This window comes from Molossus molossus, unplaced genomic scaffold (genome assembly GCF_014108415.1).
Source record: "Molossus molossus isolate mMolMol1 unplaced genomic scaffold, mMolMol1.p scaffold_m16_p_4, whole genome shotgun sequence".
NCBI classification, from domain to species: domain Eukaryota; kingdom Metazoa; phylum Chordata; class Mammalia; order Chiroptera; family Molossidae; genus Molossus; species Molossus molossus.
In genome coordinates this window covers 71,959,597-71,984,683 of record NW_023425377.1, presented here as the reverse complement: position 1 = coordinate 71,984,683, position 25,087 = coordinate 71,959,597, and the positions used below count along the sequence as shown (strand labels likewise).

General features: G+C 42.3%; 1 protein-coding gene across 1 annotated transcript; it reads right to left on the bottom strand.

The window, feature by feature from the left end:
- Positions 1–1,664: 1,664 nt before the first annotated feature.
- LOC118643847 (adhesion G protein-coupled receptor E2-like) lies at positions 1,665–25,020 on the bottom strand. Its single transcript, XM_036282210.1, has 17 exons — positions 24,823–25,020; positions 24,517–24,648; positions 23,857–24,012; positions 21,666–21,797; positions 20,873–21,102; positions 20,067–20,114; positions 19,865–19,942; positions 19,275–19,452; positions 16,776–16,883; positions 16,366–16,586; positions 16,005–16,184; positions 9,501–9,698; positions 9,036–9,271; positions 3,883–3,949; positions 3,526–3,617; positions 2,430–2,598; positions 1,665–2,339 (listed from the first exon to the last, which is right to left on the bottom strand). The coding sequence occupies exons 2-17, from the start codon at positions 24,635–24,637 to the stop codon at positions 2,238–2,240; spliced, it is 2,316 nt and encodes a 771-aa protein (XP_036138103.1). The 5' UTR covers positions 24,638–24,648; positions 24,823–25,020; the 3' UTR covers positions 1,665–2,237.
- Between the last annotated feature and the right edge of the window lie 67 nt (positions 25,021–25,087).

Below are 25,087 nucleotides of genomic sequence, written 5' to 3'. Positions count from 1 at the left end.
TTACACAATAGAATACAATTGGCTGTAGAAAGGAAGGAAATCTTATTTTTGCAACACCATGGATGGACTTGGAGATTATTATGCTAAGTGAAATAAGAAGGTCAGATAAAGACAAATACCATATGGTCTCACTTATATATGGAATCTAATGAACATAATAATTTAACAAAAAATAAATAAACAGAAGCATAGATGCATAGAACACACTGACAGTTGTGAGGGGAGGAGAGTTGGGGGGCAGGGTTAAAAATGTGAAGCGATTAAGCAAAACAATAAATATATATGACACAGACAGAAAGAACAGTATGGTGATAGGGAGAGGGAAAGGGGGTGCAGAGAGATGGAAGTGGGCATCAGGGGGATAACTGGGGCAGAACTTTGCTTTGGGTGATCGGCCCATGATGCTGTGTGCAGATGATGTTTTATTGAGCTGTACACTTGAAACCTGGATGGTTTGGTTAACAGTATCACCCATCAATTCACTAAAATGTTTATAGACATTGTGCCTCAGGATATTATTCAGAACTGAACGCGAGAAAAAGTACATGTAACAGATTTAAAACTAAGTGACATGCTTTCCTTTGTGCTTTGTAAAGATCCCCTGGACTACATGTAGCAAGGCAATGGAAGGTGACAAGGGTAGAAAGGGGTAGTCAGTCATGAGGATGTTGTAGTGGTTCAGGCAAGTAAAGATGGTAGCCTGGCTCAGGACGGGGAGCTGGAGACTGAGCCGGCTGGGCATACTGGGGACATACTGCGAAGACAAGAACAACAGTATTGCATAGTGGAGAGGTGGTGCTGTAAAATGAGAAAATTGTGGAGAGTCACATTCAGGTTCCAAACCTGTGCTCCACAATGGATGTAGTTCCATCCAGAGAAAGAAAGACACTACTTAGAAGGAGGGGATTAGACTAAAGACTGTGAGTCATACATTGGAAGGCTGAGTTTAAGGTGTCTTGGAAATACCAAAGATGTCAGGTAACTGAAAATATTCCTCTCTAGAGGAGAGGTCAGAGCTGGAGAAACATGGGGCCATCATCTACATCCATACAGTGACTGAATCTAAGGAATGAATGCTATCACCTAAGAAGAAAGTATTTAATGAGAATTGCCTGTTTTTCTGGAGCCAATCCATTGGTTGAAGCTATAAAAGAAACAAAGAGAGAAAAGCTAGAGATAATGGAAGAAAGGCATGGAGAGGGGCAAGTAAGTAGAATCTAGAAATGATAAGGATGGAGTGTTTCATGAGAAAATAGTGATAAATAGTGTAAAAAGTTTCTGGAAGATCCTTCAGGGACACAGAGACCATTATAAACCTAAGAGATATTTGCTTTGGTGGAATGATGGGGAGAAGAATCCAAAACACATGAACTGAGGGAATAAATTGAAGGCAAGGAAATGGAGACAGAGAAAGTCGACTCTTAGTTGGTCGCTAGAAGGAAATGGCAGGTCCAGTGGTACATGTGTACAAGATAAAGAAAAGAACAAAACATGTTGCTGTGCTTCTGGGAGGAATACTTTTGAGAAGATGAGGGAAGGTTAAAAGGGAAAAGGGTGAAAGAAAGGGAAGGAAGTAAGAGAGAGAGAGAGAGAGAGAGAGAGAGAGAGAGAGAGAATGTGTGAACAATAATGTAAAGATAATTGATAAGGCATGAATGATGGGATTCAAAGTGGATGCGCAAGTGTTGTCTTCAGAGAGAAGGAAAATAGTGTCAATGATACGGCAATGTGGAGAGGATGCATGGTCATGGTTCCTCGGTGTGGTTGAATGGGTGCAGTTCACAGAATCATTGCGATGACTTGGATTTTCTCTGTGAAATAGTTGGTAAGAATATTTGCTGAGAAATGGAGAGGAGATAGAAGATTCAACAGTGAAACCCGTGCTTGTGAAGGTTGTGTGAACAGGTGAAAGAAATGTAGGACTTCCAGGGAGCTTAGTAGGCTCCTTTAAATAGGAAAAAAGACTTAAGGGATTTAATGGAAGATGGAAGAGGTGAGAAACCACAAGGAAAAGAACTTTCTATGTCTAAAAACAATTTTAAAAGAACTTTGTAAATCTAAACCACTGGTGGTGCTTAGTAATCATTGCCTTGAATATTCCCATACAGTTATGTCTTTTTCTTCCTGGATTTGCAGTGTGGAGGGTGCTGAAAATATCAGGCATTCTTCTAAAGAAAGTCTAAAATGCTAGCTAATACTTATTTCTCTTTAATACTTAAGTATGTACATCTTCTGGGCTAGGAAGCTTCAGGCATGACACTGCTGGAGAGGGTGTACTGCTCAGACTCCACTTTGATTTTGCAGACCCTTTTGAACAATCTCTTGTACTGCTCCCGGACCTGCAGAGGCAAAGCATACTCCCAGTCAGCTCAATGAGAGGAGTGAGAATGGAAAGAGTTCTGGGTGGGAGTTGGACAGTGGTAACTTACCTGCTGGCTGAGGAGGCAGTACACCAAGAAGATGAGGACGCCCTGCAGGCTGTTGATGATGGTGAAGAGATAGGCCATGATGTGAGTAGCTGGCCCTACCTGTAGGATTCCCAGACACCATGTGCAGCCCAAAATGAAGAGCTGAGCTATTGCTTTGAATGTCAGCATCCTGGATAGGAGGAGAAGAGAGGTCCATGATGCACCCAGAACAACAGAATCAAGGTCATTCTTATCTCCACCCAGTGGATGCTCCTGCCTGCCCTTGTTGCAAAAGAGTTCACAGACAAAATTGTGTTCAAATTGGACTTTACTGTCAATGATTGTCCACAACAGAAATGCTATTAGGGTCCAGGATGGCATTTTTATTGAATTGAATAGATTCGTGACACCATAATGTAAGTTTCAAAAATTGTATCATGCCCATGGAGATCTCTAATATTAATCAACCAACGTTACATAGGCTGTACTGTGCATTATGCTGCGTGCTGGGGCCTGAGCATTAAAAGTAAGAAAGGCAAGATTTCTATTTTTACAAAGGTTGCAGGCTATTCAAGTGACTAATACAACCAAATAATTAGGATAATGAAGTGCAAAATTTAGAAAGGATACTGATAGGAACATACAAGAAAGAGCATTAGATTAGCACAAGGGTTCCTGGAGCAAGGGACTGCCCTCACCTCCTATAATAAATTATTTTTCTGAAATGAGAAACAGAGAGGAGAGAAGGAGCCTGAACCGAAAGTGGGTGTGAAAGCGTAGACTGCATTGTGGGAGGAGTCACAGATTTTTCTAAGTGCATACAGGTTCTTTGTACTTTTGTCATAGGGCTGCTGACAAAGTTCAAAGAATGTGAATCAACCAGTGTCAGTTCTTCCTATTACTGAGGGAGTTACGAGCTGGGATTAGAGACAGAACTTTTTGGCTAGGAGACAGCAGCCCACCACTGAATCTGAGCTGTCCACCGTAGAAGGATAGCTGCATCTCCTTACTCTGGGTTCCCTCAGAAGACCTGAGAAGGGACATCAGGGGCTGCTGAGGCCTATGTATTTTCTCTGGGGAGCATGTCTATGGGGTGGCCCGCCTCTTCTCCATTTACCTTGTATTCTGGAGGGTGGACACTTCACTGTTGAGAGAAGAAAGTTTGCTTCTCAAAATCCAGAGGGTCATTAGAAAGAGAGATAGATTGACCTTCAGGAAACCACAGAAGATTTAGTAAATACAATTTTAGTGGGTTGTCTCTAGCCTAGCCTACCCAACAATATTTCCAGTTAAGTAGTTTTCATGTTTAGTAACAATGTCAGCGTTTTTAGTTTTAGGAGTAGTCTTAGAAAACCAAATCAAACCCAAGATAACCCAGGGACATTCTTGCTTCGGTCATCCTCCCCTCCTTATACTTCTGCTCTTCTCATGACCCTCAGCTGGGCGTTAAGGATGCTCTGATGTCGTCACTCACAGCGAGGATGGCGCAGACTGGTCCAAGGAAGCCCCATATAAATCCCTTTTCTGGGCGGAGCCAGCAGCTAAGAAAGAGGGAGAATTACAAATGCATTGGTCCTTAGAAATATACAACAATTATGTAAATTAATTTCTTAATTCATTCATCAACAAATATTGAGTGTCTCTTCTGTGATAGGTCCTGTAATTGGCTCTGAAGACATGGTTGTGAAGAAAGTAAACATGGCCTTAAATCCCACACATCTCACTTCAGGTAGGAGATCCACAGTTAGACACACTGCAACAACACAACAAAAATGGGGGGCTAAGAGATGTTTCATTGAATGCCATGCTTAGTTTTGTGTTTAAGGGATTAGGATGGTTACAGAAGGTTTCACAAGATAATTATATTTGAGCTGAGATTTGAGCAGAGTGGATGTTACTGACATTGTGTTGAAGCAAAGGAGAAGTCTATACATGTGTTAACAGTTTTTGAGAGTTCTGTGAACCTAACATGGTTTAAGGGTCTTTCTTGCACTCTTTAATTTATTTATATTTATCTGCTGCAAAACTCATCTACTGAATCTTTTTCACTATGGCTTTTTGGAGAGATATTTCATATGCCATAAAATGCACCCATTTAAATTGTGCAGTTCAGTGACCTTTAAAATATTCAGAGTTGTGCAATCATCATTACAAAGTAACATCAGAACATTTTCAGTTCCTCATGAAGAAACTCATTCACATTAGCAGTCACTCCTATTCCTGCATCCATGCATCTCACTGTCCACCATAGCTAAAGGGCACCATTAGTCTACTTTCTGTCTCTGGATTTGCGTATTCTGGACATGAAGGGAATCATACAATATGCACCATTTTATGATTGGATCTTTTACCTAGCATAATGTTTTCAGTCAAAGTTTATCCATGTTGCAGCATATTTTATGGTGCATATTTTTAAATTCTTTTTATATGGCTAAATAATATTGTATTGTGTAGATATGCCATTCGGTTTATCTGTTCATCAGTTAATGGACATTTAGGATGTTTCCAATTTTGGGCTATTTTGAATAATGCTGCTAAGAGCATTAACGTACAAGTATTTGTGTGGATATGTTTCCATTTGCCTTGAGTATTTACCTAGGAGTGGAATTCCTGGATCATGGGGTAGCTATATACATTCAACACCTGAGAAACAGTCAAACCGTTTTCCAAAAAAGCTGCACTATTTTTCATAGCAAGTAGCAATGTATAAGGGTTCAAATTTTTCTACATCCTTGCAAACACAAATACTTTTTAATTTCTGTCTTTTTATTATTAATTTTATTTATTTTTAGAGAGAGAGAAAAATGAGAGACAGACAGACAGACAGACAGACATTAATGTGAGAGAAACATCAATCGGCTTCCTCCCACAGGTGCCCTGGGTGGGCCTCAAACCCACAATCAAGATAATGTCCTGACCAGGAATCAAAGTTGCCACTTTCTGGTGCACAGCATGACACTCCAACCAGGCCTGTCTTCTATTTTAACAATTTACCTGAGTTGCTGTGAAGTGGCATCTCATTTTGATGTTTTTTACTTTCATTTTCCTAATGACCAATAATATAGAGCATCACTTCATGCACTTTTTGGTCATTTATATATCTTGGGAGAAATGTCCATTTAAATGTTTTGTCCATTTTAAAACATACATATATTTTTTTTTTACGGATATTACAGAGAAGGAAGAAGGAGAGAGAGAGAGAGAGAGAGAGAGAGAGAGAGAGAGAGAAAACATCCATGTATGAGAGAAACATCTATCAGTTCTTCCCATAGGTAACCTGATCGGGGATGAAATCCGCAACCTGGACATGTGCCCTGACCAGAATTGAACCAGTGACCTTTCACTGGATGATACTCTACCAACTGAGCCACACGGGCCAGGACTCTTTCGTCCATCTTTAAATTGGGTTGTCTTTTGCTGTTGGGTTATTTTGTTTAATTTTAATAGCAGTGCAAACCAGTTCTCTTATGATTACAGGTTGGTAACTGAACCAAAAATGCCTTGTCTATTGCTCAAGATTTTAATGATAAACAGGACCAGAATTCACTCTTGATCCAGCATTAGGGTAATGTACAGAAATTGGCAAAAGAAGGTTTACAGTTGTGCATACCCAAAACAGAGTGTATTCTTGCACATTATTTATTAAATATTGTATCATTTTCAATATAAACAACTGCAAACCTTCTTTTGCCCACCCCTGTATAGAGTAAGTCAGGACATTTCAGGACAATGGAGAGGGTAGTAGGACATTTAGAACAGTGAACTATACACGGAGAAGAATGTATGCAAGAAAGAACTGAGGAGTCCAAGTAGGACAGACACCTGGAAGAGCTTAGTTAATACAGGTGAACAGAAGTTTCAGCAGCACGTTGTGGTTAAGGGTGCACGTTCTTGGACACTGCCTTCCAGAGTGGAAGAGTGAAGGCTTGCTCTCCACCTAAAACAACAAAAATATTAGCAAAACAACTAAAATCAACCATTTCAATACCCTGGCAACTACCCAGAGCCACAGAAGAAACTGAAAAGAGTCTGTACAAGAGAACCTTGATAAGACTGATGAGAAAGGATTCTGCAAAGTTTGAACTCTGAATGATTTCCTTTTCTTCTTTCTCCAGCTTAGTGGTGAGGCAGCCATGCTGATAGCATTGCAGACAACAGAGACCTGACCACTTTTGGAGTTCCATTGAAAGCACCATTATCATTCCCAGAGCACAGTCAGTCTGTTCTTCTGTCCCTTTAGCCCTCTGGGAACACCTTGTTCTCCAAATTTTGTGTGTATTTGATTTGACTGAAACTTCATCTCAGCGAGGGCTAAAATAGCTTGCCCCTAGAGCATTGCCAAAACAGTAGTGAACTCCTGTAAATTACATCACTAACTGCCTAAGGCTGTGATTTCAGGTGGTGTCAACAAGGATGTCTGAGGCCCTGGCCTGGTGGCTCAATTGCTTAGAGTGTGGTCCTAGTGCACCAGGGTTTCAGGTTTGATCTCTGGTACAGGCACATATTAAGCATCTTTTTAGATCACAATGGCATGAAACTAGAAATCAATTACAACAAACACTCAGAAAGACCTTTGAACACATGGAGCCTAAATAGCATGTTATTAAACAATGAATGGGTTACCAAGGAGATCAATGAAGATATTAAAAACTTTCTGGAAACCAATGAAAATGTACACACAACAACACAAAATTTATGGGATGCAGCGAAAGCAGTTCTGAGAGGGAAGTTCATAGCACTACAGGCCTACCTCAAGAAACAAGAAAAATTTCTAATCGACTATCTAACCTCACAACTTAAAAACTAGAAAGCAAACAAAAAGAAAACTCCACAGCAAGTAGAAGGAGATAAATAGTAAAGATCAGAGCAGAAATAAACAATAAAGAGACCAAAAAAACAACAACAACAACAAAAAAAACAACAATTCAAAAGATCGATGAAACAAAGAACTGGTTCTTTGAAAAGATAAAAAATTTGATGGACTCACCCTTAGCTAGACTCACCAAAAAACAAAGAGAGAGAACCCAAATAAACAAAATCATAAGTGAAAGAGTAGAAGTAACAACTGACACCAGAGAAATAAAACAAAGGATCGTTAATAAATACTATGAACAATTTTACAGCAACAAATTGAACAATCTAAGTGACATGGACAAATTTCTAGAAACACATAGTCTCCCAAAACTGAACCAGAAAGAGATAGACAACTTCAACAGACCAATAACAACTAAGGAAATTGAAGATGTAATTTAGACTCTCTCAGCAAACAAAAGCCCAGGCCCGGTCAGCTTCACTGGGGAGTTTTACGGAACATTCAAGAACTACTTACGGAACATTCAAGAACTACCACCCTTTCTCCTCAAACTATTCCAAAAAAATTCAAAAAGAAGAAAGAATTCCAAACTTGTTTTATGAGGCCAGCATAATTCTAATTCCAAAACCAGATAGACACTACAAACAAAGAAACCTACAGGCCAATATTTCTGATGAACACAAATGCCAAAATTTTTAACAAAATATTAGCAAATCGGATCCAGAAATACATTAAAAAATTATTCACTCTGTCCAAGGGGGATTCACCCCAGGGATGCAGGGCTGGTAAAATATTCGCAAATCAATAAATGTGATATACCACATAAACAAAATTAAAGATAAAAACCATACGATCTTATCAATAGATGTTGAAAAAGCATTTGACAAAATCCAGCACCCATTTCAGATAAAAACACTCAGTATTGTGTGATTAGAGGGATCATATCTCGACATAATAAAGGCCATATATGAAAAACCTACAGCCAACATCATACTTCAGACTTACAAACCTAAGAGAAGAGGGGCAGGGAGAGGGAAGAGATAAACCAAAGAACGTACATGCGTATAAGCATAACCAATGGATATAGACAACAATGGGGGGGATCAGAAGTTGGGTGTCAATGGCGAAAAAAGAAGAAATACCAGTAACAAAAATAAATTAATTAAAAAAGAAAAAGAAAAAACACTTTAATGATATGTGCAATATATTTCAAGAATAACTAAAAACATTAAAACTAGCAGAAAAAGCTAAAAATAAAAGAGTTCAAACTCTGACACTTGACTCCCTTGATTTGGATCCACCTCTGCTATTTACTACCTGTGCACCATTAGGCATTTAGTTAACCTATTTATGCCTCAATTTACTTATCTGTAAAATGGGTCAAATCACACTATCTACTTCAAAGTATTGGTGTGAGGATGAATTGTGTTAACTAATGGTTAGAAAAGTGCCTGGCACAGTATAAGCACCACGTAAATCTCAACTATGACACAATCTATTCTGTAGCTTATTTAAATCACCTCTAGTTTTCCAAATATAACTGGAACATTCTGTACAATTTGGGTAAAGAGGTAAGTTAAATTGTTTATAATGATGTCCAAACCCCCTTTTTTTCCCCACTATACCTTTGTTATTTTGAGGAGACATTTAAAGACATTCTTCTTAATTATTATAAATAGCCATCAAAAAATTGTCCAAAGGATTACCACTTATTGTCTCTATTAATATAATCTGACATAATCTGAATGCTATATTGGATTTATAAAGGCCATGGTGATGGTGAAGAAGATAAAGAAATGGGAATATGCCCTTACCGGGTAGGTGTTCCATAAAGGTGAGGCCTGGAAGCTGCAGAAATGGCCACAATCACAGCTGGAACTCCATAGCCCACAGGGAGCATGAACTTTTTCAAGAACTTGCTCATGCTGGAGTAGTTGACCACAGTCAGGTTGCGTGCAGCGAGGAAGAGATGCAGGCCCTCCAGTAGCATCCAGGTGAAGGAGGCCAAGTAGAGATAGTGTAAGGCGCCCGCGATGATGGCGCACAGCACCTGGAGGAGGAGTGAGAGTCACCAGGTGGAATAGTCAGGGTGGAGCATGCCGCCAGGACCTCTCCTATACCTTGCTATTTGGTGACCCAGTCAATGTGAAATTGGCCTCTCACCCCTCAAATTTTCCCAGAACCCGAGGCCGTTTTATGAAGGGGTCCAATGCAGCATGGGCCCTAACATGCAGCATCCCCTCAGGCAGGGTGGGGGTCCTTCAGGACAGTGTCAGTACCTTGAGCTCAGTTCTGTCGATGGCCGTGAGGAAGAGCAGGTGGGCCAGGAAGAGGCAGAGCGAGAGCTGCAGGTGCAGTGAGGTGCTGGTGTTCTGGATGGCTTTGCACAGCAGGAAGGTGAGGGCTGCCAGGAAGAGGCACAGCAGAGAGAGGCTCAGCCCCACATAGGTGATCACAGCCAGGACGGGATCCTCCTCCTGGGACCCAGCAAACAGGAGATATCAGTCACACATTCCTGCTCTGAGTTAATGACTCTTCCACCAGTTTTAGTTTTTTGGTGGGTACAACAAAATTAGGAATGGAGCATCTACATGTATTTGGGATGTTTATGGATACTGTTAGAACTTTATGGGATTCTAAACTGATTAATTCAGACCCTGGAAAAATTGAGCGATAGGAGACTCCTCACTCAAGACCAAGCCCTATAATTCATAGGATTTATTTTTCTTTAGACTTGTGGACAAGATTTAGCTTATAAGTTATCATGTGTTCATCACAGAAGCACACAGCTCTGTGTTGAGCACCATCCTCCATGCCCGTGACCTGATGCTGTGAGGCAGAGTCTGTACCTGGAGACTCAATGTCCAAGTATCAACCCTCCCACCCAGATATACCTTAGGGCTGCAACACCTGCTCTTTACAGATTTAGATCCTTGGTTAAGGAAAAGTACTATACTCTGATGATGGTAGGAGATAAACTTCATATTTCCTGCCAATTTTTAATTTATAACTTTTATTAATTAGTTTACTTTTGTTATATATTTTTTCCCTCATGGTCACCCTCTTCCCAACTGCTGCCCCTCCCCTGGCATTGTTGTCTATGTCTACTAGTTATGCTTAGAGGCATATAAGTTCTTTGGTTTATCTCTTCCTAGCCGACCTCCTCTGAGGTTTATCAGTCTGAACCTACTTCAATGTCTCTGGGTCTATTTTGATCATCCACTTATTTTGTTGATTATATTCCATAAATAATTGAGATCACGTGATATTTGCCTTTCTCTGCTTGGCTTATTTCGCTTAGCATAATACTTTCCAGGTCCCTCCATGTCATCTAAAAAAATAAAAGATCTTTCTTTCTTACAGCTGCATAGTATTCCAATGTGTATATGTACCATGCTTTTTTATCCATTTATCTACTGATGGGCACTTAGGCTGTTTCCAGATCTTAGCAATTGTAAATAATGCTGCTATGAACATAGGGGTGCATATATTCTTTCTAATTGGTGTTTCAGCTTCTTAGGATATATTCCTAGAAGTGGGATCACTGGGTCAAATGGAAGTTCAATTTTTAATTATTTGAGGAGGCACCATATTGTTTTCCATAGTGGCTGCATCAGTCTGCATTCCCAGCAGCAGTGTACTAGAGTCCCTTTTCTTCACACCCTTGCCAGCACTTGTTCTATGATTTGTTGATGGCAGCCATTATGATAGGTATAAGATGATGCCTCATAGTCATTTTATTTTGGATCTCTTTGATAATTAGTGATGTTAAGCTATTTTTTCATGACTCTTGTCCATTTGTATGTCCGTTTTGGACAAGTGTCTATTTAGGTCCTCTGCTCATTTTTTAATTGGGTTCTTTGTCTTCCTTTTGTTGAGTTGTAGGAGTACTCTCTATATTTTGGAAATTACCTGATGTATAGTTGGAAATTATGCTCTCCCATACAGTGGGTTACCTTTCCATTTTGGGTTGTTTTTTGTTTTTCTTTCTTTCTGTTTAACATCGGTGTATAAGAATGCCACTGATTTCTTAATGTTAATTTTGTATCCTGCTACTTGGCAAAATCATTTAATAAATCAAGTAGATTTTTGATGGAGTCTTTAGGGTTTTCTATGTACAATATCATGTCATTTGCAAATAATGGCAATTTCATTTCCTCCTTTCCCATTTGGATTCCTTTTAGTTTTCATTATTGTCTGACTGCTGTGGCTAAGACGGCCAGTACTACGTTAAATAAGAGTAGCGAAAGTGGGCATCCTTGTCTTGTTCCTGTTCTGAAGGAAAATGCTTTTAGTTTTTGCCTATTGAGTATAATGTTGGCTGTTGGTTTTTCATATATGGCCTATATTATATTGAGATATGATCCCTCTATTTTCACATTATTAGAAATGGGTGCTGGATTTTGTCAAATACTTTTTCAGTATCTATTGATATAACACTTGGTTTTTATCTATCATTTTGTTTCTGTGGTGTTTCACATATAAATTTGCAAATATTGTACCAGCCTTGTGTCCCTGGGATGCCTCCCCCTTGGTCATGGTGAATAATTTTTTAATGGATTGCTGGATGCGATTTGCTAATATTTTGTGAAGGTTTTTGGCATCAGTGTTCATCAGAGATATTGGTCTGTAATTTTCTTTCTTTGTTGTGTCTTTATCTGGTTTTGTAGCTAGAATTATGCTGGCCACATAAAATGAGGTTGGATGTCTTCCTTTCTCTTGGATTTTTTTTGGAATAATTTGAAGAGAATTGGTTTTAGTTTTTCTTTGAGTGTTCAGTAAAACTTTCCCGTAAAGCCATCGGGCCCAGGCTTTTGTTTGCTGTGATTTTCTTGATTATATCTCCAATTTTGTTAATTGTTATTGATCTGTTCAATTTTTCTATCTTTTCCTGTACAATTTTGGAAGAGTGTGTGATTCAAGAAATTTGTCCATTTTACCTAGATTGTCCAATTTGTTGGTGTATAAATGTTCATAGTAGTCTTTAACAATCCTTTGTACTTCGGTGGTGTCAGTTGTTACTTCTCTTTTGTTTCTGATTTTCTTTGTTTAGGTCCTCTCTCTGTTTCTTGATGAGTCTGCTAAGGGTCCATCAAACTTGTTTATTTTTTCAAAGAACCAACTCTTTGTTTCATTGATCTTTCGCATTGTTGTTTTTTGTTTTTTTTAGCTTCTATGTCATTTATTTTTGCTTTGACCTTTACTATTTCTCTCCTTCTACTTGCTCTGGGTTTTTCTTCTTGTTAAGTTTATACTTCTTCAAGTTGTAGGGTTAGAAAATCAATTAGAAATGTTTCTTCTTTCTTGAAGTAGGCCTGGAGTGCTATGAACTTCCCTCTCAGGACTGTTTTCACTGAGTCCCACAGATTTTGTGTTGTTGTGTGTTCATTTTCATTGGTTTCCAGGAAGTTTTTAATTTATTCCTTGATCTCCTTGGTAACCCATTCACTGTTTAATAACATGCTGTTTAGAGTCCATGTGTTTGAATATTTTTGCATGTTTTTATTGTAATTGATTTCTAGTTTCATGCCATTGTGATCTGAGAAGTTGCTTGGTATGATTTCAGTCTTTTTGAACATGTAGAGACTTAGTTTGTGTCTTAAAATGTGGTCTATGTTTGAGAATGTCTCATGTGCAATTGAGAAGAATGTTAATTCTGCAGTTTCAAGGTGTAATTCTCTGTAGCTATTAAATCCATTTGATTTAGTTTCTCAGTTTCCTTGGTAATATTTTTTCTGGAGAATCTATCCAGTGATGTCATCAAGGTGTTGAAGACTCTGCTATCATTATATTATTGTTGATTTCTCTGTTGAAGTTCTCTCGATATTTTTAAATGTATTTTAGGTTTCTATATTGAGTGCATATATGTTTACCAAGGTCATATTGTGCTCTTGGATTAATCCTTTCAAAAGTATGTAGTGGTCTTCTTTGTGTCTAGTTATGGCCTACATTTTAGGTTTATTTTATCATATATGAATATCACTACCCCAGCGTTTTTTCTTTTCCATTTGTTTGGAAAGATTTTTTTCCATCCCTTTACCTGCAACCAATGTGAGTTGTTTGTTGTGAGTTTGGTCTCTTGTAAACAAAATATTTATGAGTCATGCTTTCATATCCATTCACCTACTCTGTGTCTCTTGATAGGAACATTTAATCCATTTTCATTAAGGTTATTATTGATATATACTTATTTATTGCCATTTTTGTTTATTGTGGTTATGTTTCTCATCCTGTTTCTTCTGCCTATTACACTCATCCTAATAACATTTCTTGTAGTGCTGGTTTGGTGCTAATATGTTCCCTTAGCTCCTTGCCCCCCGCCTTTTTTTTGTCTGGGAAGTTCTTTATTTTACCATCTATTTTGAATGACAGCCTTGTTGGATAGAGTAGTCTTAGATTCAGATCTTTCCTTTTCATTACCTTGAATACTTCATGCCATTTCCTTCTGGCCTGTAGTGTTTCTGTTGAAAAGTAGGTTGATAGCCTGATGGGGTTCCTTTGTGGGTATCCTGTTGCTTATGTCTTGCTGTCTTTAGGGTTTTCTCTTTATCTTTAACTTTTGGCATTTTAGTTATTATGTGTCTTGGTGTGGGCCTGTTTGGGTTCTTTTTATTTGGGACTCTCTGTTCTTCCTGAACTTATACATCTTTACTCATGCTGTTGAGCTTCCTGACAAGCATTATTCTGAATTCTGCCTCTGATATCTTGCTTAATTCCATTTCATTGATCTCATCTTCTGTAGATTTCTCTTGTTCTTTCATTTGGGATTTGTTTCTTTGTTTTACCATTTTGGCTGTCTCAGTGGTTTTTGGAGTCTGCCAAATTTTCCCTGTGGGTGTTGGTGTCCCTCTGGTTGCAGCTCCATCTACTGGATTTGGATGGGTGTGGGAGGACGCATGTTAAATAGCACTGTCAAGTCTTACTTTCTTGGGTTGACTTGCAGGCCAAGCAAAGGTTTAGTTATCCTCTGGTTTTTGCCTATAGGCTATTATTTTCAGTTACTTGATGAGCCTCGGTTCGTAGTCCTCAGCTGAATGATAATCTCTCTGGTGAAAAGGATAAGAGATTTTCCAGCACATGGGGCTCTTGCTTGCTGGCAGTCTCTAGCTGTTAATGAGCCTCAATTTGCATTCCTCTGGCCAGGCCAGGTGGTATTAAATTCCTGAGGGAGGGGCTATTGCATCTCCCCAAGGCTCTGGAAGGTGCAAGATTTTCACTGTGCCATGAGGGAGTGATTCAGCATAAAACTTCCTATATCCTTCCCTTCAGCTTTCCTTGAGCCAGGAGCCACAGAGTCTCCATACAGTTCCAGTCCATTTTGTCCTCTCTCTGCGGGAGCCTAAGGTGAGTGGATGAACTTGATATAGTGCTCTGGGCTTTCAGGGAACTGAATGCTCACAGAGGAAACAACACTCAGGTGCTGTCTACGGGCTCCCAGCTAGCCCTCTCGCGCCTCTGCAGTTTCTCTCAGGCTCAATTTGTTGCTTCTTTCTATTTCTGAGTATAAGGGTTCTTTCCAGCTGCTTTTCAGTGTTTTTTTTTTTTTTTTTTTTTTGACGCTATGTCTTTATTTTAGTTGTAATTCCAGTTTGGTCTTGGGAGATGAACTGTGTAGATTCCATTCACTCCACTGGCATTTTTCCTCCAGCTTCCATGGTGGCCAGTGGCGGACATCCTAAAGATTAAGGCTTTTCCTGCCTATTTTTTTTCAAATCATCTTAAATCCATTAGCAGAATTAAAAACAAAAAACAATTTAATTTTAGTGTAAGTAGGTGAGAGAGAAATTGAGAGGCAGAGAGAGAAAAGCAGAACTGTGAAAGTGATAAAGAAAATGGAGATTAAATGTTCAAAGCCGATGCATCTGGATAAAAAGCAATTTGGTATTATTTACACTTTTTCATTGTTGCAACAAATCTGTAAGACTGACACTGTTTCCTAAATAAGTATTCACAAATAAATAGCAAGCCCTCCAAGTGATTTTGATGCATACTAGGTTTTGAGTATTTTTTGTGTAATGATATAAATTCCTCTACCACATAAAGAGCTCCCAGATCTATAAGTAAAGTATCAACAGGCCTATAAAAATATAGATTAAAAAGCAAGCAACTTACTTCCAGAGACAGAAAAATAAATCACTCTTAAATGAAGATGTTCCATTTCATTGACAATAAAAAAAGACAACAATTTCCTATATGTTATATTTAACTCTTAGATGGATAAAGATCCAAAACTGAATGTAACCCCTTCTGCCAGCCAGCAAGAAAGTAAGACCTTAGCCCTATCACAGCAAGGAACTGAATTCTGCCAGTCACCAGAGAGCTTAGGAGGACAGTAATCCTTAGATGAGAGGCTTGTAATACTTGTAGGACCCTGACCAGACAATACAAATACACTATGTTTATTTGTTAACCCAAAGAACTAAATTTATTTAGTTAGTTATTTAGTTATTTATTTTTATCTTCACCCAAGGACATTTTTTCATTTTTTGTTCAGATAGAGTGGGAGGGAGAGAGAGGAAAAGAGAGAGAGAGAGAAACACTGACGTGAAAGGGACACATCAAGTGGCTGCCACCCACACGACCAACCAGGGCTGGGGACAAACTGCAACTAAAGTGCATGCCCTTAGTGGGAACCAAACTCGGGTCTCTCTGGACCACAGCCCGACACTCCAAATGCTGAGCCAAACAGGCCAGGGCTAAATTTATATTTTAAGGGGCTACTTGTATGGGAACTTATTACAAAACAACATAAATTGAACAAAGTCCCTTCACAAGGCTCTCACCTGCACATCATAGTGGGCCATGAGGATGGCAAAGCTGCTGAGATGGGTGCATTGGCAGGTGGTGCTAGAGTCACTGGTGAATGCCACCCAGCAGCCTTTGTTGGTCCAATTACCATATTCTGTCTGGCCATGCTCCCAGAAGACACAGAACACCTTCTGCCTTGGCCCAGGAGTCATGGACTGTAGGAAGAGGGCACAGGTGTGAGCTGTTGGTTTTGGTGCTCAGAAATGCTAACCCAAATCCTGCTTGTGAAAGGCTGTCCTGCACAGGTGATGCACCCTGGGGGAGTCCCAAAATAGCAAGGCTGGCCCAGGACTCAGGGTTTTTCCACACCCACAGCTCCATTTCACCAGGACTCACATGCTTGAAGACAAAGGTGACTGGGGAGCTGAGGTTCTGAGTGTTCTTATTGCTCACAAAGACGGATGTGATGTCTGAGAGCATGACTGGAGAGATGCCCTGCAGCATGCCCTTGTGTGTCTCATGCATAACAACCTGTTCCTCAGTTTCCAGAAACAGGGGAGCCTCAGCCAGCAACTTGCCCATCCCTGGAGAAGAGACAAGGCCCACCACAGAAGTGCCTGCAGGAGGAGAACAAAATTGGTATCTTAGGGTGCCCAACAGGCCCCCTTCCTCCTGGGATACACTCTTTTCTTTGATCCACCATAGCCTATACTTCCCTTTAATATTTAATTCTCTCTTTGTCACATCCTTGGCAGTCTTGTCCCACTGTGAAGCCCCATTGACCTTCTTTCCATCTCAGTCATTACCAGAGTCACCTGAGTCCTGCATCGTATCCCAGTTCAGCAGCATTTTTGTCTGATTAACACTCAAGGTGATATTCTTGTCTCCTTGATCCATCACCTCCAGGGACAGTTCTATGAGTTGTGGGAGTTACATAAGGGAGTTAGATTAGTAATTGTGCCAGCAGTTCTTGCTGTAGTGACATTTTTATGTATAGATATATTTTATGTATGTTATGTTACACTGTATACCAAATGTAATCTGTAATATTCTTATATATATACAAAATAATTCCATATATATATAATAACACATGTTTTATGTACATAATAATGATATATACACCAATCATCTAAATTTATAAAGGTATACAAGAGTAACTGTGAGAAATTATTCAACAACAAATTATATAACCTGAATGAAATGAACAAATTCCTGCAAAGCCACAAACTACAAAAGTAACTGAAGAAGACCTAGATAGTCTGAACAGACCTGTCACAAGTAAAGGGATTGCATATGTAATCAAAATGTTCCAAAATGAAAAGGCCAGTCCCGAATTCTACTAACCATTTAAGGAAGCATGAACACAAATTCCTATAAAGTCCTTTAAAAAAATAGAATGAAGAAGAACACTAACTAAATAATTCACTGAGGCCACAATTACTCTAAAAACCATACCAGAGAAAAATATCAAAAGAAAAGAAAACTACATACCAATAACTCATATGAGCACAGATGCAAAAATCTTCAACAAAATATTAGGAATAAATTTATCAAAGGAGACTCAAGTCTTGTTCACTGAAAACTACAGAATATTACTAAAGGAATGCAAAAACCCTAAATAACTTAAAAGACATCCTATGATTATGGATTGAAAGACTTAATAATTTAAACACTGCCATACAGCTAAAAGTGATCTACAGATTCAATGTAATAACAATATCCCAACAGCAATTTTTTTTTGGTAAAAATGGAAATGCTCATAATAAGATTAATATGCTATTGCAAGAGGCCCCAGTACCCAAACAACACTGAAAATAAAAAACAAATTTGGAGGATTCACACTTCCTGATTTCAAAATATAGCCCTAACATACAGTAATCAGAGTAGTACTGTGCAAGCATATGTGTAGATATATAAATCAACAAAATAAAATTGAGAGTCCCTAAATAAACTGCTAGGGGCACGTACCCCTCCCCCACCCCCCATTAAAAAAGGAAGTTTTTTAAAAAGAGACTATGGAGAAAAAGAAAAGAATCTATGGAATGGGGAAACATGTTTGTAAATCACATACCCCATAAGGGTCTACTATCAAATATATAAAGAAAACTGAAAGCTGAACAAGACAAAGCCAAATGACTCAATTAAAAAATAGGCAAAGGACTTGAATAGATGTTTCCCTGAAAAAGATACACAAATGTTCAACAATCCCATAGAAAGATATAAAAAATCATTAGTCATTAGGGAAGTGCAAATCAAAACCATAATGAGATGTCACCTGACATACACTAGAAAGCCTATAATAAAACAGATATAAAATGGAATTAATGAGCCTTGCTGAGAATGTGAAGATTGGAACCCTTGCACATTGCTGGGGGTGTATGGACAATGGTGCAGCCATTTTGAAAAAATCGTTTGATCGTTCCTAAATGTTGAGCATATAATTACCATATCACTCAGTGATATGACTCCTACATATAAACCCAAAGAACTGAAACAGTTATTCAAATAAAAACTTGTACACCAATATTTATAGTAACTCTATTCACAATAGTGAAAGGGTGGCAACAATCCCATGTCCATAAATGGATGAATGGATAAATAAAAAGTGGTGTATACATGTAATGGAATATTATTTGACCATGAAAAGGAAACAAAGATAATATATGTTACCAAGTGGATGAACCTTGAAAACATTATACTAAGAGAAAGCTGCTTAACTATGACATCATATATTGTATGATTCCATTTCTATGAAATGTAGAGAATTGGCAAATTCATAGACACAGAAAGATATAAGTGCCTGCCAAGGGCCAAGAGATGGAGAAATGAGAAGTAACTGCTTAGTAGGTACAGTGTTCACTTCCAGGGTGATGAAAATATTTTACAAATAGAGGTGATGCTTATACACTTCTGTGAATGTACTAAATGCCACTGAATTTTACACTTTGGTTGAAATGGTGGATTTTACATTATGTGAAATTTGCCTTAATAAAACAAATAACTTAAACATCAGGTAAAACTCAGTTATAGTCCTCCAAATTTTATAATTTGTTTTCTTTGGAAGCCATTTCTATTTTATCTTAAAATATTAAGTATAATTATTTCATCTGCTGGTAATTTATATTACAATGAAAATGTGTAGTATTAACAATTTTTTTTCATTTTCTTTTAACCTTGTAATTTAATATGTTTATGAGAGTAACATGGCGGTGCAAGTGTGATCACTCAGCTCTCGTGTGACTGGAAGAGGAATGAGGTGAGAGCAGGCAGAGCAGAGCCTGGGGCCAGACTGGGCCACTTACCTGTTCCGCCAGCTGCAGGAAAGTGCCATGGCCTACGGGGCAGGGCCTTGCTCAGCTCTCTGAGGACATCTTCAAGGCCAGTGAGCAGGTTAGTGGCCACACAGTGCTGGTCTGAGCGGGGCAGGGTATCCAAGTCCCCCGGGGTCTCCAGCAGCTCATCTACCACCTTTATGATGCCCTGGGGGGATGGGCACAGAACCAGTGGATCTTCAGACAAGGGGCTTCAGGAACACCCTGGCTACTCAGCCACAGAGAACAGACCCTCAACCTGTCTATTTGGGGACACACATGGTACCGGATGAGATTCCCTGGGTCTTTGATATGCAATACAGCCACTCAGAGGTCAACCCTGTTCATGTATACCAAGGACAATGTAAGATCTCAGACCAAAAACAAGAGGAAAGTTTTAGTAGATGTTGTAGGTCTAACCGTGAGAACAAATAATTGCTGTGTGCTCATCCCACCCACCCTGGGACAGGTGGGGCCTCAGAGCAGGGCACCATTGTGTTGGGGTCTGTCTCCTCCCAGAATAGGGTTCTGGAGGCCTCTATGGGATGCCTCTACCTGTCTTCCCTGGGTCCTGTCCTTACCTGGATGGTGTTCTGGGCTCTGGCAGGACTGAAGTTTCTGCGCAGATCCTGGACTCTTTTATAGAATTGGGAGAGACTCTGAGGAGAGAGGAGATGAGGGGTCTGAAAGCCTCGTTCCTGGGTGAGGGAGCATGGGGTAAATGTGTGGACTTTCGGCTGTGTAGAGGGATCTTGCCTTCTAGTTCCTGCTGGAGTCACTCACCGAGCTGTTGATTCCAGGGGGCGGGGTCCAGGTGGGGAAGGAGATCTCCTCTGGGGACAGAACAGCTGTTCATTAGGTGTGAGATGTGTGAGTGTGTTGGAGGCAGGGTCTAGGGTCCTGCCAGGTACCTTCACACTGGGTAATCCTTCGTTTATTCAGGAATCCAGGGCCCCTCTCGTCTCCATGCCCCACCCCATTCCCCATGTTAGTGCCCCCCACACCGACCCCTTGCTAGGAGGTGACGACACCTGGTGACTGCACATCCCTGAGTGGAGGACACAGGGTTATGGGAAGCGTGCAGAGGCCTGACACATAGCAGGTGAGCCCTTACTGATGTACAGGGTGTGAGACATGGAAAAAACCATTGTCCAACCCTGGCCAGATATGGAAATAACCGTTGTCCAAACCCATACACCGATGGGTTGTGGGTCCAATTCACGGTCAAGGGTACATACCTGGATAGCAGGTTTGATCCCAGGCCCCCAGGGCCATGTGGGAGACAACCAATCAATGTGTCTGTCTCACATCGATATTTCTCTCTCTCTTCCTCCTTCCCACTCTCTCTAAAAACAAAAAATGAGTAGAAAAATATCCTGGGTGAGGATTAACCAAAATAATAATAATAGAAATGATAATATCTGAAATAATTGTTTTCCTTGTTAGTAATTAGTCGCTGCATGGGGTCCCCCAGAAGCCTTCCCCTTGGTACCCCTGCTTCTTCCCTAGGACCCCCCCAGATCTTTTCCTATTTAGCCTTAAAACAATTAAAGCCTGGCACAGCAGGGCACGCCCAGCATTCATTCTGCTGGGTTGGTGTGGGTGACATTGAATATGTGATCAGATGCTTTCAGTTGTGGGTTCTGGGACGTGTGGGATCTGAACTCCAAACCTTCACAGATGGTATTCTGTGGGCCATTGGGGGACCCAAAAATCGGCTTCCAGCCAGGGCGGCAGCGGCACTCATAGCTGCCCACGATGTTGAGGCACTGGGTGGATTTGTGGCAGGGGTATTTCCCCAAGGTACAATCATCCACATCTGAAAACAAAGCCAGAGTGTCAGACCCACCCTCCACTCCCTGCACCCACTTCTCATTGCCCAGCACTAAGAACCCCACACATGCCACCATCTGGTGACCTTCACCTTCACCCTCAAAGCACCTAATGGTGGTCTCCCTGCAGGATGTACATGCCAGGGAACATAGTCTCCAGTTTACAGGTGGCAAACCCAGGAGGGAAACTGAGTCACAGAGGCTCAGCTTCCTGACCAAGGACTCCTCCCTACTCCCTTCTGGACCCTGACCCAAGTTCATTTTCTGAGAATCAGAAATGATACCTCCCACTGCTGCATGTGACAGATGAGGAAGGGGAAGGGTCTGGGATGCTCACTGGGGCTCCACAAGGAAACCCAGGGCCCAGAAGACCCTGCCATCTCCCAGCTCTGTGGCAGGACTGTCAGGGAGGTGAATCCTTAGGCAAGGCCTTGGCAGGCCCTTGGCATTCCGGAACCTGAGAATCTTCCCCTGCCTCCTGGGGCTGTGACACCTGCCTCAGCTCCTTCCCCAGCCCCATCCCCACCTCAGTTTCACCCTGGGCCTCTACCTTGGCACACCTTCGGGTACTTTGGGTTGAGCTCAAACCCTGGTGGGCACTTGCAGGCGTTGCTGCCCTGGGGGTTGACACAGATGCGGCGGCTCTTACAGATCACAGGGTTCTGCTGACATTCGTCCATATCTGCAAGGGGAAGGAGAGGGTGGTGGATGCCTTCAGGGCTGGGAGTCAGCCACATTTACTGGCATAGAAGCATCTGGAAGGCCCCACTGCCTTCTCTCAGGTGAGTGGGAGTCTTTTCTAATCCACATGGAGCTGTCCTATGGGGTAAGCATGGTGGTCTAGATGCTCTGTTGTCCAGATGGGGCCAGAGTGGCCCAAGTTCTTCCTGCCAGCTCTCCCTTCTGAATCTTTCTTCCCCCAATATTCTTGACAGGGTCTCTGGGTCCATCATGGCCCGGGGGTCTGAGAGGGCTCCTGGCTCTGCTGATCCTGTGTGGGCTCCGGTGGTGTCAGGTCTCGGCCCAGCAGTCACTGGTGATGGTGGAGGGCGATACTGCTCTGGAACGCTCTGCGCTGTGAGCTCCCGAAGTATCTTGAAAGCCACCACCCTCTTTGTGTTATTCAATAAGGTGCCAGGTTGCAGTGAAGACATTCCGACCTTCTGGAAATGGCCTCTGCAGAGGGTTCTGAGACTTGGGGTTCAGAGAGGGTTGGGAGACCAGACAGGTGCCTGGGATGGCCCTTTGATGCCTGAAGCATGTGGGACAAGCAGGCAGGAAGTGGCCTGGGTCAGCTGCTCAAAGCAGACCTCGTGGGCCATGACGCGAGCAGACGCGTCCTCAGGAGCGGCGAGGCTGGAGAGCTGAGGTGGGCAGGTGCACAGACGGCCCAGCTGAGCCTGTCACAAAGCTCGGTCTTCAGGTGGCAGGTCCTGAGCAGACCAGCAGGCTGCTCTCTCCCTGAGGACCCACCTCTCCCACCTCACTCTGTTCAGCCATGTCTCTGCGAGCAGCTCCAGCCCTGTCTCTCGGCCTGGCCTGTTTCTAACACAGCAGCTCGTCTCCTCAGTGCCACAGCCACCACCGTGTGCAGGGCTTGCGGTGGTCCAGGCACACTGAATGGCTTGCTCTCTGCACAAGGGTGTCCAGCAAAGGAGGCAAATGGGGGCTAACAGCAGCTCACTGTCCATTCCCCAAACACAGAGTTCACCTGGGGAAGAGGGACTGTATTTCAATTCACATGAAGGCTCTGCCCTCTCGCCAGGCTACATATTTTGGGCACAATGTTCACCCACATATGCCCCTGTGGACCAGCAGTACAGTGGGTGGAGCCCTACCACTGGGCTCCATGCAGGTGCATGAGGGATGTGGGTGGGGCCCTGGTTTGGGATTCTTCTCCCAGCAGCAGGTTGGGTCTGCTCAGAGTCCTCCAGGATCCTGGGCTCAGCCTCCTCCTCCCCTCTCTCTGTATTCTGCACTAACCCCTCTCTCGAGGTGAGTCCTGGCTTCTGCCTGACCACTGCTGGCCCCACCTGCCCCTGGGGTTGCCTGAAGCCCTTTCCCTGTCTGTCTGCTCCCCCTGAAAGGGGGCAGTGCCTGGTGATGCATGGAGGCCTGGATCCTCCTGGGTCCCTGGTGAGGGAACAGATGGGCCAGCTGCTCTCTGAGCAGCCACCATGGGGCAGTCCCCAGGGATGTGCAACCTGGAGGTGGTGACTTAGATTATGATGACTGTAATCTAAATACCCTACAGCCTCCACTGTGCTGTGCTCTGTGATCTCATATACCTCCCCAGAAACTCTGTGATGTAAGCGTCATTGTCGCTCTTTTACTGATGAGTAAACGGTGGAAAACAGAGGTGAAGAATGTGCCCAAGGTTATACAGCAACAAAAGACAAAGCTACTTTTGTTTTTGTCTTTAAAAGGTAGGCACTCTTTGTTTTTTTAAACACAAAATCACAATCATATTATCACATCATATTACCAGTGATTTCTGAGTCAGTGTCCTGGCTGGTGTCGCATACACAGCTGTCAGGTAGCAAAGCCAGGATTTGGGTCCCTGGCTCTCATGCTATCCTGCCTCTCTGCTAGTGGGACAGGCACAGGCACAGTTGTCCCCACTCATACTGGGAGCAGCACCTGCAACCAGGGCCCTGCACCCTGCGTGCTGCAGGAGTGGCTCTGCTGACTCCAAACCTCATGGACTGGATGGGGAGATGGAAGATGCGAGTTATTCTTACCTTGGCACGTGTTCTCACTCTCATTACTGAATTTTGTTGCCCCAGAAATAAGCTCGTATCCTGGGCTGCATGTGCAGTAGTAGCTCCCCTCCGTATTCTGGCAGTCTGCGAATTTTCCACAGGACACTGTCAAAGGTGGTTTGCATTCGTTGATGTCTGGAACAAAACAGGATAAAGGGTCACCTTCCAAAGGCATGAGTGCCCCCAGAACCAAAAACCCGATCCCCCACCTAGCTTGGAGCCTGATACTTAATCAGCATCTTTTGGGGAAAGAATCAGACTCTCAGGCAACACTGCTGCAGCTGGGCTGTGGCTAGAGCAAGCCATTCCTGAAAGCCACTCAATCAGATTGCTCTTCTCAGCTTTCACCCTGTCACTCTGGATTTTGATACAGGAGGAAATACTGAAGTGGTGGGTGGGTGGAATCTCTGCATCCCCCTCCTCAGTCCTGGAAGGGCTACTGGGGCACAGATCCCAGACTCCTGGAGACCCAGCACCTGTCTCTCTACAAAGCCATGTTTATTCACTTCTCATTTTTTACCTTCACATCCTTCTCTTTCTCTTTTTTCTGACCCTGATAACAGTCTGAGAACAAAGGCCGAGGCCCCTAACCACCACCCCCGTATCTATGTGGCCCTCCACCACCCCAAGCCTCTGTACCATCACAACTCTCCAAGATGCTGGTGACGACCTCCCCAGAAGAGGCGAATCCTGGATGGCAGCGACAGGTAGTGGCGTTGACACATGTGGAGTGTGGAGGGCACCACGAGGCACAGTCCATGGTGGCCAAGGCTGTGGGGATGGAAACTAGTCAGAAGATGAAGGTTGAGCCAGGGGCTGGGAAGGGGTGATGGGAAGGGTGACCCTGAGCTTCCCCTGCACCAGGCCTTTCTCCTGCCTGGGCTGAGAGGTGCAGGTGGCAGTTGGGACTCTGGCTGTGGACTGAGTTACTCCCAGCAGACTCACCCCTGGTGTTCTGGAGTCCATCTTCCAACAGAGTCAGCAAGACACACAGTGCTGGAACAGAGAGATGGAGGGTCAGGGTGGATACAGAACAGGGAAGGGCTCACAGAGGCCTGAGGGTGACACATCTGAGGGAAGGGGGCTGCTCATGCCGTCCAGAATCGGGCTCTGTCCCTCACTCAAGGAGGGAGTGGGCAGGTGGCACTTCCCTGCCTCCAGCATCCATGGCCAGTGGGTCTGCACCCATCGCCTGAAGATGGTTTCAGGA